Here is a 20422-nt window from a genome sequence, read left to right on the forward strand (position 1 = left end):
TATTTGCGGGTGCCCGGTGAGTGACCATGTCGTTCCCCAGAAGTATAGAGGACGTTTGGGTCGAAAAGTGGCCCTGCTCGCTGTAGTGGTTAGCTTGCGTTTGCACGGCACCGAACGCCATTTTTCTTTCCTATTTTTCTAACCCACCGCTGACAAGTGGGAGTGTGGGACCGATATGTCATTGATAGATTATTCCACTAGTAGTAAGCTAGCAAGGTTGTTGACGGATACAAACGGGATATATGGAAAGTGCATCGTATGCTCCACTCTTTGCACGCGAACACAAAGTTAGTTAAGGAGACCAACAGCAGCGGCCAAGTCAAGGAGACTACACGAGAAAACACGGATCCAGATCATGGACGCCAACTGCCGGACCGACCTTGCCGCCGGCGTTGACCCACCCCCCATAGCTACCGGAGGCGATTGGCGAACCCAGCTCCAGCCCAGAGGGCGCAGCAGGATCGTCAATATTATGTATGTATGTATGTATGTATGTATGTATGTTGGGGCTCACTGTAATTCATTCGATTCGATTTGGTATTATTTGCCCTTCCACCGCTTTTCGGGTTTCCACATACAACCAAAAAGTGGAATTTCCCTCAGTTTTTTCATCGATCCATCTCATATTTAGCTTTGATCTAGCCATATCCGTACAGATGGATCTAGCCCCCAGTTCCGTTAGATTCTTATTATTAGTATTACTAAAAAAACAACTTGTGGGGCGCCTGCTCTGCTTTAAATCCAGCTTCATTAACCGAACAATTTAACACAAGTTTACTGGCAAATTTCTCATGGCTGGTAAACCATTCATGTTTACTACAGTACTGAATAGGAGATCTACCCTCGTTGGCTGCTCCTCTGCCTACTCGTTCCGCTTTTCATCTCAGATCCAGTTTATTCCCATTTTGATTATGCGTGTAGAATGGAAGCTATGAAGAATTTTCTGCGAGTATCTAAGCCAGAGGAGCTGAACCAACTTCGAGAAATCGCTGCGGGATTTGAAAACCGGGCCTATACTGCGGCAACCAATCTGGTAATTTAACTAATTATATACCTTTGGAGCAGAGCACACATTACTAATTATTATGGGTTATCCTTTTGTCAAACAGGGTTTATATATGGGCTAATGCTAGAGCTCCAATTGTTTACTAGAAGGGTTTTTTACATCATGTTCTAGTACCTTTAGTAGTTTCCCACATTTTTTGTTTTTTTTAGTAGTACCTTTAGTACCTCGGATGGCTTTTTTGCTCCCCAGCTGCCAAAGTTTTCCTTACTTACTCTTGTGAACATATCCTGATTTTTCTCATGCTTGGGAACAAACGGAGTTTTTCTGTGCTGCCGGGAGTTGAACCGGGGCAATGGCTGTTCCAAACGTCCACACTCAAACCATGTGGAGCAGGTCCCAGTTATTTTAGCATTTTCACACTTGGTATACATACAAAATCTATGTTAATAAGCTACTATATTTTTACTGTTATGTTACGTGAAATGCTGATTGTGGTCTTGGTTATCATCTATCCCATATTGATTCTTGGGGCGTTGTACCTTGACTGTCTAAAGTTTGTTATTCTTCTGATTCATGTTTCTATGCCATGTGTCAGTGCATCAAAATAAAACTATCTTCTGTTAATAGAATAGTAGTCCTTCCCTCTGTCTGAACAGTCTTCATCTTAATTGCATCTACTCTAGTCTGGTAAAAAAATCAAATGTATTTAATTGGGTGCCGTGTACCATATCACTATTGACTATTCCCATTTTGAATTTCTGTTCGTGTATCTTATTTGTGGCAAACCTAGGTGCAGCCTGCAACTCTTGATCATTTTGCCTAACTCACTTATGGTGAATACTTGTTTATTTGATAAAGTAGGGCCACACTGTCACTATTTTGATTTGGATTTTCTGTTATTTGAGGCAGTTCGTTTTTCTTCTTACATGACTCTCTTTGAATTCAAATGGTAAACAATGAAACACCTTCTCAACCGTGCTCAACTGCTAATCACACGATATTTACATGACTCTCTTTGGATTTTTACTGTTATTTGAATTGTTGGTTGCAAGCCACTATTAGTAATTTGGTATAGAACTTTACATCATTTGTTGGCTTTTGATCGCTAGATCAATTTACTAGATAGCAGCAGCACACACACGGTCATGCAAAGCGGACAAGCTAGCTAACAGTCACCTTGATTGATGAGCAGTGCCCAGCACATGCACGTCTAGCCGCAGGCTCCTCACACGTGACCTTCGAGCTAGCGATCGATTCACTTCGCGGTCATCGACGGAACTGGTGCATAAACTTAGTGAAAGCAAACAGGAAAAACGGATCGGTAGACTTTGTTGATGGCCGTTGAATACTTCTTGCTTTTTTTGATTTTCTGGTTCTTATATGGGATGGGTACATGTATATATAGCACGCTGGCTAGCTAGTTACATGACCGAGACGTGTAGCAAATCTAATCCTACTAGGCCTATTAATCCTAATTGGACTTGGACACATGCATTGCGAGCAAGTTAAGTCGTGCTTAATTCTAACATTATTTTCTTTTGTATTACTCAGTCTAATTATTTGCGGAAGATTTCTCTGAGAATGCTCTCTATGGAGATGAAGACACAACAGGCCCCTAGAAATTCTCGAGTGGTTCCAGATCAAACCAACTCCCGGAAGGTACCATATACAGTAAACTTGAGTGTTGCACAATTTATCTTATTCGCTTGGATGTCAATGTTTTTTTATTGCATCAAGTGCTCAGATTATGTGCTTTACTGCATTAAATAACCATCCACCCTATCCAGTATAATGCATAAGAATTTTGCATCTAGCTTGTGTCATGTGTGCGTAGTTATTGAACTCGGAGCGACATGATAAGTACCTCAGTTCAACCCGTTGGTTCAATAAAATATTATTGCACAGTGTTTTCCCTAGATAGTGGGATGTTTGAGCTGGATGATACAATATCTCATCAAAAAATCACCGAGTGGGAATCTGTTAGAGCTGTTTTTTTATCCAACTTTCTCTATACTAATTTCATCCCTTCCTCAAGACCTAACAAAACAGCATACAGGAATTGCCGATCTGGACCATTTACGGGCCCATCGGGTGGGACCCCACCGCAGGGACGCCCCCAACCGGAGGTGTTTGGCGTGCCAAGCTTCAGCTCAAGGATCGCAGCAGGATCGTTGATATGATGTATGTTGGGTCTCTAATTAATTTGATTTGATTTCCCCTCCATCTAATTAATTTGATCCTTCCTTCGTATATTTGGTTTGCCGCATATATAGAAGAAAAAAGAGGAGGAAATTTCTTTCCTGGGCCAAAATATTCCATCTGATATAATATCTTTGATTCGTCCGTCACCGATCTAGATCCAAGTTTCTATTTGATTCTTATTAGTTGTCAAAATTCCCAGCTAGCAATTTGTAGCACCTGCTTTAATCTAGTTTTGTTAACTCTGAACAATATAACGCAAAATATGATTGAGAATTGGAGATCTACCCTTGACTTCTCTACCTAGTCGTTCCACCTTACATCTCACAAGATGCAACATATTTTGTTGCACACAACACTTGAAAAGCAGTGCCCCCCCCCCCCCCCATTTATTCACATTTTGCATTATGCCTGCAGAATAGAGACTCTGAAGACACGTCTGACATTACCTGCGCCAGAGGATCTGAATCAACTTCGAGAAATTGTTGTGCGATACGAAAAGAGGATCTATATTGAAGCAACAAATCAGGTAATTTAACCAATGTTCAGCTCTTCGCTACATCTCAGAGCAGAGCACTAGTTAGTTATGGGGTTTTCTTCTAGGGTTTATATATGGGCTAATAATCTAGCTCCAATTGTTCTAGAAGCTTTTTTACATCATGTTTTAGTACCTTCAGCAGCCCCCCCCCCCCCCCCCCCCCACCCCTCCCTTTTGTGAAAACTCGGGTTGCTTTTTTGCTCCCAAAGTTTTCTTTACCTAAATTTAGCATGTTCACACTTAGTAATACATACAAAATCCAAGTTAATAAGCTACTATAATTATGCTTTTATGTTACATAGATGATAGGTGAAATAAAACTGATCATGATCTTGGTTATCATCGGTCAGAAGTTGAATTTTGTAGTGTTGTCACACCTTTAGTGTCTTCGGTTAGTTACTCTTCCAGTTCATATTTCTATGCATCCGATTATTATAGATGAAATAAAACTAGCTTATATTAAAATGATAGTAAGCCCGAGTCCATGGGATCGGCAATGGTATAAAATCATATCTCAGACCAGAAATCAAAAATACATTACTCCCTCCTTGCTCTACTTGAACGGTCTTCATCTTAATTGCATCTACTCCAGTCTGGTAAAGAAGTTTATTATATATATTTGGTTGCGGTATAACATATCATTATTTCCATTTGAATTTCTGTCCGTCTAGCTTATTTATGGCATACCTAGGTGCATTTTGCAACTCTTCATCATTTTGCCTCACTCACTTTTGGTAAATATTTATTTATTTGAAAAAGTTGTGGAACACCGTCACTATTTTGATTTGATTTTTTTCATATCGCTTATTTTAGGCAGTTTGTTTTGCTATTTAGATGACATTTTTTTGAATTAAAATGTTAAAACTTGACACAACTTCTCGACTGTGTTAAACTGCTAGTCAAACTAGAACCATGGGTTGCAAGCCACTATTAGTAATTTGGTATAGAACTTCACATCATTTTCTTTTGTTTTACTCAGTCTGATTATTTACCGAAGATTTCTCTGAAAATGCTCTCTATGGAGAAGAAGAAGACACAACAGGTTCCTAGGAATGCTCATCGAATTTCAGATCAAAACAACTCCCGTAAGGTATGATATGCAGTATACTGAGTTTTGTAAAATCCATCGTCTTCGCTTGGATGCCAATGTTTTTGAATCCATCAAGTGCTGAGATTATGTGTTTTATTGCTTTAAATTACCCTCCACCATCTCCAGCATAATGCATAAGAATTTTGCATTTAGCTTGTGTCATGTGTACGTAGTTATTGAACCCGGAGCGAGACGGTAAGTGCCTTGGTTCAACCTGTTGGTTCAATAAAATATTATTGCAGGTTTTCCCCCTAGATAATAGTGAGGTTTAGCCGTATTATACTGGATCCCATAAAAAATTCACGGCGTGGCAATCTGTTGGAGCTATTTTTCTAATCCAACTTCCTCGATATTAATTTGTCCGCCACTTGCCCAGCAAGGCCAATCTTCTCCTCCTTGTGTTTATTAGTACTTAGTTTTAGTTCTACTAAGTCTAAAACCTTTAAATTCCAATGTTTGCCGCCATAGCTCTAACTTTATATTAGCCCTATTCAGTATCGCCGGGTAGCCACATCATCTACAATGAGCATACATCATGGGATATCTCCTTGTATATCACTATTGACTTCATACATCACCGAAGCAAACAAAAAGTTGTTCAAAGCCGAGTATTGGTGCAGTCCTATTTTAATTGAAAAGTTATCAGGTTCGCCATCACTTTTTCGAACATTTGTCACAATAGCATCATACACGTCCTTGATGTGGGCAATGTAGATTGGACTTTGTGTTTCTCCAAAGCCCACCCCATGACATTCAACAATATCTTATCATGGGCCTTCTCCAAGTCAATGGATACCATATACAAGTCCTTTTTTTGCTCCCATATACAAGTCCTTTTTTGCTCCATATATCTTTTAGTACCAAGAAAAAAACTCCATGGTCAACCTCCTGGCATTAAACTAATCTGATTTTTGGTCATGCTTGTCATTCTTAAGTGGTACTCAATGAATCCCTCCCATAACTTCATTGTATGGCTCATGAGCTTAATTCCATAATAATTAGTACAACTTTGAATACCCTCTTATTCTTGAAGATTTGTACTAATATAGTCCATATTAGTACAGTTATAGCTTAGTAAAGAGTACAAATACAAATACAAGGTTTGAACACAAATAGTACAATATGTCTAGTTGTACATAAATGCACAAATACATGGTTTTGACAAGTAGTATGCCACACTTGTCAATTTTCATACATTGTTTGCCTATCTTCTGGATTGTTGTGCCACTCATTCAAATGGTATCTCACAGCATGAAATGGTCGCAAGAAATCTGGTTTGAATCAAATAGGTAAAAAAATCCTAAAAAAGAGAAGAAAAAAATGTGGCTGTCATGGATGCAACTTGATTGTATTGCCAGGCCCATGGGGCAAATATATAGTACAAAAGATTTGAGATGAAAGAAAGGAAATACAGCCTAATATGGACTTCTAGACCAATACTAATACTTCTTAACCCTACCCAACACCCCACCCCCACCCCTCAAAAGCAAAGCATATGGAATAACATTTCATTTGAGGAAGTGTGACACTAGGAAAAACGATAAACCAAAATCCATGTCTTCAGAGTGTTGTTATAGCATGAAGTGTATTCAAAATCTGTCGAGTCAAGCCAATGGGGATAACGAAGAAGATGCCGCATTAGAGCAAGGCACCGCATTAATAGAAGAAACAAGATATGTATCAAGAGAAGATGGGTTGTCAAAAAAGATGGCACAAGACGAGCATGAAGCATTGCACACAAAATCATAGCCAAGAAAACAGGGGGCGAAAGAAGCTCGGCGGCAAGAGAATATGCGTAGATCTACAATGCAAAAAGAGGCCACAAAAATCATATAAAAAGGCTAAGGACCAGAAAAAGATTGACGGATAAAGATATGGTGGACTCACATGACATGAGAAATATGAAAAAGAGCAACATACTTGATGGACATATTGGAAAATATAGAAAACTAGAAAGCATATGAAGCACACACGAGACAAAAATGTGAGTGCTATCGTGTATGCTAGAGAAGTTACGGAGAAGACTCTGCATGTTACATGCTGATGAGGACCATCAAAAAAGAGCAACTACCAGAAGAGCACGCAACACCGCAAGATTTTTTTTGAAATGTTCACGCGGGGGGGGGGGGGGGGGGGAGGCTCCCCACCTGAATATATATTTCAAAACCTGCCAGGTGTTACAGAGTTAGGAGTGTTGCGAGGATAGGAACTCACGCCACAGACCGGCGTGGCCCTTTAGAGTTTCAGATTTTAGTCTATGAGACCAAACAATCAAATCATCCAAGATGGCTCTCAAGGAGTTTGAAGCCACAACATCTAGTCCTTGGAAAACTTTCTCGTTGCACGCGTCCCAGATTTTCCAAAGAATCAGAAGGAGCATGAAGGGGCGGACCGTGGTAAGCAGCACATCCGGAAGCGTCATACTGAAGAGACTGGTGATAGGGGTGTAAAGAGGGCAGATGCCGGCTGCTCTCCAGATCCTGCGAGCTGTTGGACAAGTGAAAAAAAGGTGTTGTCGATCCTCAACCGAGTGAGTACATCTAGGACAAGCTGAAGAGTCCAGAATGCTCTTCTTATGCAGATTCTTCCTTGTGTTTAGGCGATCAAGGTAGAATAGCCAACCGAAGATCATAACCTTCTTGGGAACCTTTGAGTCCCAAATATCATTAAGCATGGGTTTCGAGAGGTGATCCGAGAGGGCCGCATATGCGCCCTTTGTGGAAAAGGCAGCGCCGTTAAGCAGGCGACGATCGTCCGGTACCTAAGAGAGAGCACAGTTCTGCAACAAGGAATTAAGAGAAGCAAGTTCTGCAATCACAGTAGAGGTTAGTCGATTACGAAGAGCAAGTTCGATCCCATCCTGCAAAATAGTGACTACCAGGCCGTTTTGGTTTGTGTGGTGAGAAAAAAGAGCTGGGTACACTAAAGCCAGGGGTTCCGGCTTTAGCCAATGATCTAACCAAAAAAAAGTAGAGCAACCATCAACAACAGTACACTGGGAAATCTCTCTCAAACTCTGTAGATGCTTAAAAATGGTTTTAGCTAGGAAAGAGCTATTTTTGCCATGTCCAATGTGAAGAGGCGAATGGTGTAAGACCCAATCCTTCCAGGGAAGGTTTGAGGAGTGTAAAAATTTATAAGCAAATTTCAGCAGTAGACAAAAGTTTTGTGCGCGAAGGTTTTTTACACCTAGACCACCAGCTTCTCTAGGGGTACAAACTTTATCCCAAGAAACCAGGCATTTTGCCCCAGAGCAAGTGTCGTCGTTAGACTAGAAAAAGGTACGTCGTCTCTTGTCGATAGCTTCAATAACCTGGACAGGAAGAGTGAAACAGAGCATAAAATAGGTAGGGAGGCTGTCTAGAACGGCGGAGAGGAGAACAAGCTTGCCACCACGAGAGAGAAGTAGCGCGCACCACCCAGCAAGGTAGATATCACACCGATCAATGACTGGTTGGAAGGCTGAGGGGGGAAGTTTGTAGGGAGAGAGAGGAAGGCCGAGATAAGTTTGCGGAAAGGAGGAGATGTTAGTGGCAAGGTCGGCTGCCATAAGGGCTGTGCCGGTGGGATCAACATTAAGGGGGATAAAGGTGGTCTTGTCAAAATTAATCTGGAGACCAGTGGCCACAGCGAAGCTATCTAGAATACTCTTGAGGTGTTTTGCTGCCCCGGGCGTAGCTTTAACTATGATAAGCGTGTCATCGGCGTATTGAAGGACGGGACAGGGAAGGCGAGGGCTTAGGGGGTGCAACAACTTACCTTCACGGTTGGCTTTGATGATCATTTGTTGGAGGATATCGGCGACAATAATGAAAAGGCAAGGGGAGAGAGGGTCGCCCTGCCGGAGGCCATTTTTGCATTGAATCCACCTCCCCGGGATGCCATTTAGCATAACGGCAGTGGAACCAGTGTTAAGGAGAGAGTTAATCCAGTCGCACCACCGAGGGGGGAAACCTCTAACCTGAAGGGTATGGAGGAGGGTCGTCCAGCAAACAGAGTCAAAGGCTTTCCGAAAGTCTAGTTTGATGATGAGGGAGGGGGCTTTCCTTTTAGCGCAAGGATATCTGCAGCGTAGAGGAAGTTCTCAGAGATGTTACGACCATACAGGAAACCAGTTTGGTCAGCATGCACCAAGAGGGGGATAAGGGGTTTTAACCTGTTGGTTAGAAGTTTTGCGACTCCTTTGATAGGACAGTTTTGAAGAGAGATGGGGCGGAAGTCAGCGGGGGAGCGAGCATCAGAATGCTTTGGAAGGAGGATTATGAGGGCCCGGTTAAGGCAAGAGATATCGCTGATTTGGGCGTGAAAGTCTGAAAGGAAATGAGTTATCTTCCCTTTGAGGATGCGCCAAAATTTGCGGTAGAACCCAGGGCCGAAGCCGTCCGGTCCAGGACTAGCATTCTTGTTCATGGAGAGGAAGGCATTGGTGATTTCAGTGTCTGTGAAGGGTGCATCCAGAGAGCAGAGTTGTGGAACGGGTTCTGGGTATAAGTCCGTGAGAGCGAAGGACCAGGTTGGCTGAAAGGCCGTGCCGAGAAGGGAGGCGTAGAAGTCAAAAAGAATGTTGGATTGAGCATCGTGGGAGAAGAATTCTGAGCCATTTGAGACAAGAGTATTAATTTTATTTTTCCGGAGACGGGCAGAGGCAGACGCGTGAAAGAAGCGAGAGTTTTCATCTCCTTCTAAAGTGGTGCGAATTTTACCACGCTGGATCCAATAGAGGGCTTTCTCACGAAGCGTGCGTTGGAGGACTTTAATAATGACACGACGGAGAGCCAGTTCAGGAGACTAGAGGAAACGAGATTCTTCGATGAGGTCAAGAACGGAAATGACAGTCTTGCAGTTCCTCTCCCGAGTGTTTAGAGGCAGAGCGGAGCGCCGCCAAATTTTTAAGTCAGCGCGAGTACGTTTGAGAGCAGCCACTAGGGAAAGCGAGTGGTTTGAACAGGAGCGGGCCGCGGTCCAAGCGTTTTGGACTACCATAAGACAGGTCGGCCTAGTGGTCCATCTAAGCTCGAAACGGAAAAGCGCGGGCGAGGGATGACGGTATCTATAGTGATCAGCAGGGGAACATGGTCAGAGACGAATCTAGTGAGCGAGGAAATGGTGGTGTTTGGGAAGAGGAGATCCCAGTCCACATTGATGAAAACTCTGTCAATTTTTTCGAGAGTGGGTTGATCTCTTTTGCTAGACCAAGTGTAGCATCTATCTGGAAGGGGAAGCTCAATCAGCGCCCTCTGGTTAATAAAGGAATTGAACATGTCTGCTTCGGACTGCCTGAAATTACTCGTGTTTTTGTCCGAGGGAAGTCTTAGGAGATTGAAATCACCCAAGATTAGCCAAGGTGTGGGAGGAGAGGGGGCAAAGGTAGCGAGCTCTGACAGGAATTCCTGCTTGAGCGCGTGGTCGGTAGGAGCATAAACATTGGTAATGGCAAGCGAGTGAGGGGAGGCTAGACAGGAGACGAGGGTTGTTTGGGTGTAGAGTCCAGAGTCCATGGCAATAAGAGAAAAATGAGCCGAGGAGAAGGCCGAAAGCATACCACCTGCAGACCCAAGGGCCGGACGAGGGTGGGTTAGATTCAGGTGCTTAGGGAGGAAGGAACACTGCTTAAGAATAGAGATGGAGTCTAGCTTGGTCTCTTGCAAAAAGCAAGCATGTGGATTAATGGCCAGGAGTTCAGAGAGAATATCCGAACACTTTTGCATTTGCCCAAGGCCACGAACATTCCAACAGCAGAAACTGAATTTGTGATTAACCATAGCGAAGAGGAAGGCACCTAGAAGCAAAGGCAAGTTCACTAGAGGGACAAAGCAGACAGTCCTGGGAGCACACACGTGTTACAAAACACGTTACAAAAGGGTCGAAGACCAACTCGCCGGAACAGCACGGCGACCACGGGCTTAAGCTAAGGAACGGGAAACTAGGAATTAAACCATTGCCAGATGGGCAGGTACATCCATAACAAGTAAGGACAGAGCGGCCATGGCGAGGAGCCGTCGTCCAAGGCAGGAGATTGTTGATCACGGCGCCGGCGAGGACACCTCCTGAACCTCCACCGGTTCAGCGCCACAGAGCTTGGCAATGAGAGCAAGGGCATCGGAGTCCAGCACCGGATCCTCTGGGGAGCTGGTGAGTCCAGAGGAATCCAGGGCTTCGACGAGGTCGTGAGAGGCGTGCTGCAGGTCGAAGCGACGGGCCTTGACACGCATGGCCTTCGTGGTCATGTCCACGAACTGACCATCCCCTTTGTCAGTGAGGCGACGACTGCGGCGGAGCTTGACAGCGTCGGTGGCCCTCTTATTAGCAGCCATTTTACGACACATCGTGGCCTCATGCGCTTCAGACCCAAGCGAGGTAGAATCCTTGACTGAACAGGAGGGAGCAGCAAAACTTAGGGGCAGATCGAGAGAAAGAGAGATGGAAAGTTGGGAGTCCGGATATTTACCCGAGAGAAGTGAGGTATCACCACCATCTAAGTCGAGCGCGGAGAAAGAGTTGGGGACATCGACCGATGGCGTGAAGGTGCCGGAGAGGTCAGAGCCTTGGGCGGCGCCCTTAATGCCCTCACTGCCATCGAACAGCACGAGCGCATCAACAGGGGCCGCAGCTGGTGGCAACAGAGGACCGCCGACGAGAGGTTGGCGAAAGTCGCGAGGGGCTTGCGTGGCTTGAGCTTGAGGAGGCGAGGACGGCCCAGCAGTTGGCGTTTGTGGCTGCATGGAATCTGCAGCGTGTGGGCCAGAGCAAGGCCCAACATTGCTGCAGTTCCACCGCCAGGCACCGTGGACATGAGCTTCACTGTCGTTGTCGTCCACGTCATGGTCGAGGGGGATGGTGAGGTCCTCAAAAACGGCCCAAGTCTTGACGACACGGAGCTTGACGTCAACGATTTGGGCTGGCGGAAGGCGAAGGATGCACCCATCCGGGGTGACATGGTCACTCTCAACGCGGAGAAAGGTGCGCATTGCCGTGAAGTCGCCGGCGTTGAGGCAGCGGTTGTCAACACAGCAGAGCACCCCAAAGTGGTCGAACACGAAGTTGGCGCCTTGGGGGTGCCACAGCTCGAGCGGGTAGTTCTTGGCCTCGATCTCCACCAAGTGGTCGTAGCGCGTGGTGGCCCGATTGTCGGTCTCCTCCGGACGGAGGAGAGTGATGGTGACGCCGGCGAACTTGGCGGTGAAGTGATCATGGTCATCTCACGGTCCTCGTGGGAGTCGGAGACGAGAAGGGCCGCACACCCCGTCGTGGACGCGAAGTAGAAGGATGTAACGCCGGCGTAGAGCTCGACGGCGTGGTGAATGAGGTCGTACGGCTCCGCCATGACGTGGTCAAGGTGGGCGAAGCAGAAATGCCCAACGTCGTGGAGGAGGCCGGAGGGGATGAAGATGTCCGGATACGTAGAGTGCGCGCGGCCAGGAGAGGAGGCCGAGGACGAAGCAGATGATGGCGGGCGGACTGGCCCGCGGATGCCGGAGGCCGCATCCGGCACCGTGCCATCCCTGCCAGCGGCAAAGACGTAGCTGGGGCGCGGGGATCCACGCTGGGACGGGGGAGCGGAGTCATCGTCCGACGAGGCAGAGCGAGGCGAACGCGGCGAGGTGGTGAGGGGTTGTAGCAGGGTGAGGCGGTGGGAGCCGATGACGAGGATGTTTGGGTTGTCGTCAGCCATGGGAGGGTTTCGGTGGAGGAGACGAAGGCGTTGGAGGGCTAGGGAAGGTTGGAGGTGCACTGGTAGCTGCGATGGCCAGAACCACCACAACGAGAGCAGCGGATGGGATCATGACAAGCTTGGACTAGGTGGTCTAGAGCAAGGCAACGAAAACACAGAGGTCTAGAGCGGATGCGGGGGGAGTGGTGAGGTGAGGTCGCTGATAAAGGGGCGGGGGAGCGGAGGGCGCGGCGGGCGAGCGGGGGCTGGGAGCGGGGTGCCGCTGCATTTTTGGGGGAGAGAGCAGCACGTTGCGGCAGGAGGGAGCAGGAACAGGCGCCGCGGCGATGGGACTTGACTCGGGGAGCGTGGATGAGGGCGAAGAGGTGAGCGGCGAGCTCTCGAGTGGGTTTGGGGTAGGGCTTTCATAGGGTGGGCAGAGAGCAGTGCAGCGGTTCACGGCGTTTTGCTTATGGACAGGGGTCGTAGTGAGGGGGAGCTCACAGGCTGGGTCTACGCGGGAGGGAGAGGTAGTTAGGTTTGCCATTAATGCTGGCAGAGGAGGAGGACGGGGAGGTACGTCGCATGCTTGCATGCCGGGTACGGAGGGGGTCGCGAGCGAAGCAGGAGGCGGGGGGCATTGGGAGGCGGGAACGGGATTGGACCGGGCATGGCAGCGCCGCGCGCGTCAGCACGCGTGCATGCCTTGGCTATCTGCTACGTGCAAGAAAACAATTGGACTAGGCTAGTAACGGGAGGAAGGGGAAGGACAGAGTGTGGTGTACCCAGAATGGAGGGAGGGGTAGTGGTACCGGTTGTTTCCTTGGCAGCCAAGTCTGGGGTACGCAGAGGTTCAAAATTTGAATTCACATAAGCTTTTGCCGCCTGGAGGGAGCAGCTGAGGGCTAGGGTAATGCCAGGGCAAGAAACCGGAGACTTATTGACGAGCTCGTTTCTGACCTCATCCGACGACACTAGAGTAAGGAAGAAACACTCTTGGTAATGCATAACAATAAAGCTAGAACGCCCAGCGAAAAAGTGGTCGAGGGCAAGTTTAACCAAAAACGCACTCGGTTTTGCTACTGCTGAAAAGAAGCTTATCCAAAGCAAGGTGTGTGTTTTGGGATCAGGAGTGGTGGTAGGTAGTGGAACTAGATCAACTTTGAACTTGCGCAGGATAAAAGAACGAAACTTGAACCCATGCCGTAATGGACTAACCTGAACTGGTGACCGAGGCAAGCTTGTCAAAGATCCAGGCTGAGGAAGAGTGCGCCTCTCAGGCTTGGAAGGGGCCGCCGCCGGAGCGCCCCTCCTGGATGGCAATGTAGGGATGGAGAAACGAACGTCCATCCCAGGTCGCCGGAGCGCACCAAAGGAGATGACGAGGTCGGCGACACCCCGATTTGCCACCAAGAAGGAAAACTCGTCTTCCGCTTCCTCAGCAGCGTGGAACTACGAAGGGACTCTGCCGAACAGGCAGGCGAGGATGAGGTTGCACAGTTGCTGCGAAACCGCGAAGGGGAACTGGAGGAAAGTAACCCGCAAGCGGCAAGCCGGCGGGGCCGGCGCAGAAGGAACTGTGACGAAAGACTTGAACCTGAACCAGGCAGCATTTTCGAATTTTGTGGTCGTGGCGTGATGCAGCAGGAGGACATCCGTCAAGGGTTTGCAAGAGGAGACAACCTGAGCCGAGGGAGAGGGCTCAGATGGCAAGAACGGGCTGAAGGAGAGCGAGAACAGTCTCCGATGGATGGGAGGACGAAGGCCAAGAATATCAGTAACCAAAGTCGCATGCGAGACAGAGAAGAGGAAGGTTTGAGAGTGTAGAAGACGGACATTGAAGGAGTCAGCTAATCCGCCAATGAAGAATTGCAGAAGAGCGCTGGCCAGCAGCTCGTCGAACCAGAGCTTGGTCGAGGAGACAGTAAGGCAGAGCAGGTGCTCCGACGAGCCAGAAGCGAAGCATGGCTCGGGGAGCTGGAGCTTGTCCGCTTCGCTGAGACCAAGGAAAAGACGCAGGGAGTCCTGAGCGAGAAGGACATATCGAGGGCAGGGGAGAGGATCAGCTACGCCCGCGAGGAGAGCGCCGAGCGGCCGAGGAGTGGCCGGCAGCGAAGGCGAGGCGGAGGAGGGGAACGGGAGCGGGAGCGAGGAGAGAACCCAACACCGCAAGATGGTTCATATGCGAGACGAAGTCGACAAAATGACCACCGTCAAGAATCACCGAAGGGAAACAACATTGGATTGTTTTTATTTCAAGCTGACTACACACGGAATGCACTAATAGATCAGTAGCCAGCAAACATACAACAACAAAGTGGCCGGCCAGAGCAACACCGAGCGAACGAAGCCAAGGAGAAACGCAACTATACCAATAGTACGTAGGGGATTGAGGGTCTTGCATGGAGAAGCCGTTTAGGGGACAGGCGGTGCACGAAAATCCTACACCTAGGAAGTAAACTTACATAAATTGTCTTATGTGAACACGTGTCTTTCTCTCATCAACACCCCCCCCCCCCCGCCCCCCTCCCATAGAATTTCAGATGCCCCCCCCCCCCCCCCCTCCTCCTGCCAATAAAAAATTGTCAGCTAATCTCATACGTAAGTTTTCGTAAATGTAGTAAAGCTCGGCAGTGTAGTCCATTGTGTAGCATGGAATCCAGTAGCAAGCGGACAGGAGAAGTAGCACAGGAAGACAACGCTTTGAGGTGGCAGCTATCAGCTGTCAGTGACCAATCTGGGCAGCTGTCAGCGACCTCCTCACTGTGCGACCCAGTGGTAAACCAATGCCTAGCCCAGCACCAGATTGCGGCGCTTCAGAAACACTTGTAAAGTTTACTCTAATTGTATGAAAAAACCGTCCATAACATAAAATTAAAAGGTTCAAATCCTAGACAATTCTGTTCAATCAAAGAGGATATGCATGTGCTATCTTAAACAGAAGAGATAAAAAGAAGGATGGCTGAATGCTACGTCTTGAGCTTGCGTTGGTTTTTCCCGAAGAGGAAGGGATGATGCAGCAGAGTAGCGTAAGTATTTCCCTCAGTTTTTGAGAACCAATGTATCAATCCAGTAGGAGCCCACACTCAAGTCCCTCGTACCTGCACAAAGCGATAGTTACTCGCAACCAACGCGATTAGGGGTTGTCAATCCCTTCTCGGTCACTTACGAGAGTGAGATCTGATAGATATAATATTTTTGGTATTTTTGGTATAAAGATGCAAAGTAAAAAGTAAAAAAGCAAAGCAAGATTAAAGTGATGGAGACTGATATGATGAGAATAGACCCGGGGGCCATAGGTTTCACTAGTGGCTTCTCTCAAGAGCATAAGTATTCTACGGTGGGTGAACAAATTACTGTTGAGCAATTGACAGAATTGATCATAGTTATGAGAATATCTAGGCATGATCATGTATATAGGCATCACGTCTGTGACAAGTAGATCGAAACGATTCTGCATCTACTACTATTACTCCACTCATCGACCGCTATCCAGTATGCATCTAGAGTATTAAGTTAAAAACAGAGTAACGCCTTAAGCAAGATGACATGATGTAGAGAGATAAATTCATGCAATATGAAATAAACCCCATCTTGTTATCCTCGATGGCAACGATACAATACGCGCCTTGCTGCCCCTTCTGTCACTGGGTAAGGACACCGCAAGATCGAACCCAAAGCTAAAAACTTCTCCCATGGCAAGAACTACCAATCTAGTTAGCCAAACCAAACAGATAATTCGAAGAGACTTGCAAAGATAACCAATCATACATAAAAGAATTCAGAGAAGATTCAAATATTATCCATAGATAGACTTGATCATAAACCCACAATTCATCGTTCTCAACAAACACACCGCAAAAAGAAGATTACATTGAATAGATCTCCACAAGAGAGGGGGAGAAATTTGTATTGAGATTCAAAGAGAGAGAAGAAGCCATCTAGCTATTAACTATGGACCCGAAGGTCTGAGGTAAACTACTCACACTTCATCGGAGAGGCTATGATGATGTAGAAGCCCTCCGTGATGACGGCCCTCTTCCGGCAGAGCTCCGGAACAGGCCCCAAGATGGGATCTCGTGGATACAGAAAGTTGCGGCGGTGGAATTAGGTTTTTGGCTCCTGTTCTGATCGTTTGGGGGTACGGTGTATATATAGGAGGAAGAAATACGCCGGAGGAGCAACGAGGGGCCCACGAGGCAGGAGGGCGCGCCCTAGGGGGCGCCCCCCATCCTCGTGACCGCCTCTTTTGTTCCTTGGAGCAGGGTCCAAGTCTCCTGGATCATGTTCGGTGAGAAAATCACGTTCCTGAAAGTTTTATTCCGTTTGGACTCCGTTTGATATTCCGTTTCTTCGAAACACTGAAATAGGCAAAAAAACAGCAATTCTGGGCTGGGCCTCCGGTTAATAGGTTAGTGCCAAAAATAATATAAAAATGGAAAATAAAGCCCAATATAGTCCAAAACAGTAGATAATATAGCATGAAGCAATCAAAAATTATAGATACGTTGAAGACGTATCACTGAACAATGCAAAAAATGTAAATTTTGTACATGTTGCACACTTAGAACATAAGTAAGACACCCGTAAAAGGCATGAGCGCATCATGCATCCCATATTTCTTAGTTACATTGTGCGCAGATTGCACATAAGTACTCCAGAGTTCTATAAGCCATCTTATTTCCAAACTTTTCTAAACGTCATGTATAAAAGATATAGTAAATTGTTGACAAAAGCACAAAGTAATGGCGAAAGTCTACTTCTGCTCCCAAGCTCAAATGAGCTTGGTCAACAGTAAAATAAAAAACGAAAAAATCAAAAAAATCTGACATTATTTTATGACAAACATAGAAAGAAGTTTTAAGTGCTTGCAAAAAATCATTATGGAATCACATTCCTGTAAGGCGTGGCAAAAAATCAAATTCAGTGCTCTAAAATGTAGCTGGCCAAACGGTCCGGGCCAATCAGGCCAGGCCACGAGCACGCCGGCACTGCCCGCCATGGGCCAGGCACGGCACGGGCTAAACGGGCCGTGCCCGGCACGCGGCACGCCTTGGGCCTAGAGGCTGGGCAGCGGGCCCGGACGGCACGGCCAGTTTATTATTTTTTTTATTTTTCCAGATTTCTTTATATATATATATATGACCTAAATTAAAGCCCAATAGGCCTAAAATACAGCCTAATAGGCTGAAAAACATGCGGCCCAGTGTGCTAAATGTGCCATGGGCCGGCCCGTTCAATAACCAGGCCATGTCTGGGCCAAGGAGTGGCGCACGTGGGCCGGCACAGCACGACCCGGCTATTAAAAATGCCACGGCGGGCCGTGCCGTGCCGGGCCGGCTCGTTTGGCGAGATCTGCTCCAAAATGCTTTTGGAAGTAGAATTTTTAGAGTACCAATTACTTTTTTGCCACACCTTCTAGGAATGTGATTCCACGATGAATTTTTGCAAGCACTTAAAACTTTTGTCAATGTCTGTCACAAAAACATTTCAGATTTTTTTGAATTTCTTTCGATTTTTTTTATTTTACTGTTAGCCCAAGCTCATTTGAGCTTGGGCTAAAAAAGTCTGCGTCTGGCTAACCTTCCATACATTCACGAAAGCGCGGAACTAAATCAGTATGGTCCAAGCTATCTTCTTTACAGTACCACCAAGCAAAGATCACATCGCAAAGAACATAAATCTTAGTATGTATCGCCAGAAGAATTCAACAATCCGATTTTCTTCCTCACTTGCCCACAATAGTGAGTCTCCCATGCGATTTGTCTACAGTGTGGGCTGTGGCACACCAGCAATTTTTGTTTTCAGTCATCACTCAACAATAATCTTTCTTGCATCATCTGCTCCATATCTCTTACTAATCTGTTGTCATCAGTATTGGATGTCAAGACAGCTACGCCCCTGATTTCATTTTGTTTTCATCAAATATCGTCCTCTTCATGTCTCTCGTTAACATTTTTCTTTCTCTACATTTTCAGCCACATACGCAGGCCTCTCAAAAGCGTGCTCGTCTGAACTACTGATTACTCTTGATCGTAAGGAATTCTAACTCAAAATATGATCTTAGTATCTACGTATTGGGTAGAGTAACTTAGATAAAAAAATTGGATTATGTGTATCCTTGCAATATGTATCTTGTTCCTATATATGATATGTATATCCAGTAGGGATCTACCACATGCTCCCTCCCATCCCATGAACGGGTTGTTAACAATGAGTATATTCATAACGATGATTAGAATCACCGTATATAAGTAGAATATAAGACCATAGCCCTAGTAGAGCTATAGTACGACTATACGACCACCATCACCAGTCGTGGTCATCGCAGCAGTAGACGTCGTATTCTCCAGCGCCGCCAGCGGGTGGGCGATCTCTCCACCAACTGCTATGTACTCTCCACTGTATGTCTTGCATGCAAGCGAGCGTACATGTTATAAGTACATGCATGTTAAGTTAATCATGTGGATACATGCACTGTTGGCGCCGCCTCCTCGCAGCGCCGCTCTTCTTCTTTCTCTCGTTGCCTCACACAACTCTCTTGTGGTTTCTCTCTATCTTTTTTTCTTAAGAACACAAGAACACACTCACATCGAAGAAACTCAAACACACACGCACACACCAAGGAAGAAATCCAACCAGCTTTGCCAAGAGGCCTTTCTCCTCGGTCACCCGAGGGGCTACATCTTTTCTCTAGCCCTCACAGCCTCTCTTTTCATTAACTCAAAGCAGTACATATATACACAAGGACCCATGCACTCACGCCACACCGGCCACGTCCTGGAGTCACTCCATGATGCGGATGGCCCGGCCAACCGGCCACTACTCACTAGCACACGCACTAAGCTAACCAGCCACTACTCATTAGCACACGCACTAAGCTAACCAACTACTTGCATGCACCTATTCTCTTTCCCTGAATTGCTCCAACGTCCCAAGACTAGGCCTACAACTAACATGCAGCTAACCACCTACGCATGCATCAGCTACTTGATCAGCACCACGGCCCGTCACACTTCAGCCTTGGTTGTGCCTTGCCGCTTCTCACGGCGTCGCCGTATCGCACGGTACCATCGGCATCTCGCCGTGCTCGCCGCATCTCACGGTAGTCTGGCATCTCGCCTTCTCCACATATCTTTTTTGAAGCTTGGCCGGACTCGCTACTCGCTAGACATCTAAGTTACATGTAGGACTCAAAACAAATATGCAGATACATAATCAAGATTAAAAAGCCTAACATGCACCTCAGAATTCACGCATGTGTATTCTAACTAATTCATTATTCATAACTAATAATCAATTATTTTTCTGATGTGAATGTAGCCTCTGACTATCTGTCATCATTCTCACAGGTTGTCACAAGTGGACTGGAACAAACGCCATGTTGAAGAATAATCAAGGATCTGCGATTGACTTCTACTTGACCTGCTACTTGGCGTTTGATAATAATAAAAACTCCAATAGAACTTTAAAATAACTATTCGTCTTGGACTCCGAGTGTCACTTTATCAGTATTGCTTATTGTTGTTGTATTGGCGTGGGTTATGACTTTAAATGTGCCACTCTCAGTGTTATGCAGTCTGATAAAAATTGTATTGATATGGTTTACATAGTAGAAATAAAACCATTTATATTGTTTGCGTAGTACAAATAAATCATGTCTCAATGCATGTATGAAACCCGATACTTATTATCAGTTTCTTATCCGAGTCTAATCCAATAAATTCTGTGTCCAAATCTGCATGCGGTCATTATCTGCTCTGCTCCGAATCCGACAAAATATTATGGTTAAAGATACAGGAAAAAGCATTATCCGATTCGTTTAAATGTGTAGGTGTGACCGAAGCAGCAGCTGCGTCTGAACGCAAGTCTTCTCATGGAAGCAATGTTTTAAATAGCGGGCTATGGTATATAGCGGCAGCCCTTAAAAACAGCTAT

General features: G+C 46.3%; 2 protein-coding genes across 2 annotated transcripts; one reads left to right on the forward strand and one right to left on the reverse strand.

The window, feature by feature from the left end:
• The first annotated feature begins 258 nt into the window (after positions 1-258).
• LOC123149933 (uncharacterized) lies at positions 259-20133 on the forward strand. Its single transcript, XM_044569732.1, has 8 exons — positions 259-474; positions 922-1033; positions 2558-2665; positions 3063-3187; positions 3623-3734; positions 4723-4833; positions 18463-18519; positions 19837-20133. Exons 1-7 carry the CDS (start codon positions 356-358, stop codon positions 18505-18507), a joined length of 732 nt encoding a protein of 243 aa, XP_044425667.1. The 5' UTR covers positions 259-355; the 3' UTR covers positions 18508-18519; positions 19837-20133.
• LOC123149932 (uncharacterized) lies at positions 10616-12857 on the reverse strand. Its single transcript, XM_044569731.1, has 2 exons — positions 11282-12857; positions 10616-11203 (listed from the first exon to the last, which is right to left on the reverse strand). Exons 1-2 carry the CDS (start codon positions 11799-11801, stop codon positions 10857-10859), a joined length of 867 nt encoding a protein of 288 aa, XP_044425666.1. The 5' UTR covers positions 11802-12857; the 3' UTR covers positions 10616-10856.
• Positions 20134-20422: the final 289 nt, after the last annotated feature.

This window comes from Triticum aestivum, chromosome 7A (assembly GCF_018294505.1).
Source record: "Triticum aestivum cultivar Chinese Spring chromosome 7A, IWGSC CS RefSeq v2.1, whole genome shotgun sequence".
NCBI classification, from domain to species: Eukaryota; Viridiplantae; Streptophyta; class Magnoliopsida; order Poales; family Poaceae; genus Triticum; species Triticum aestivum.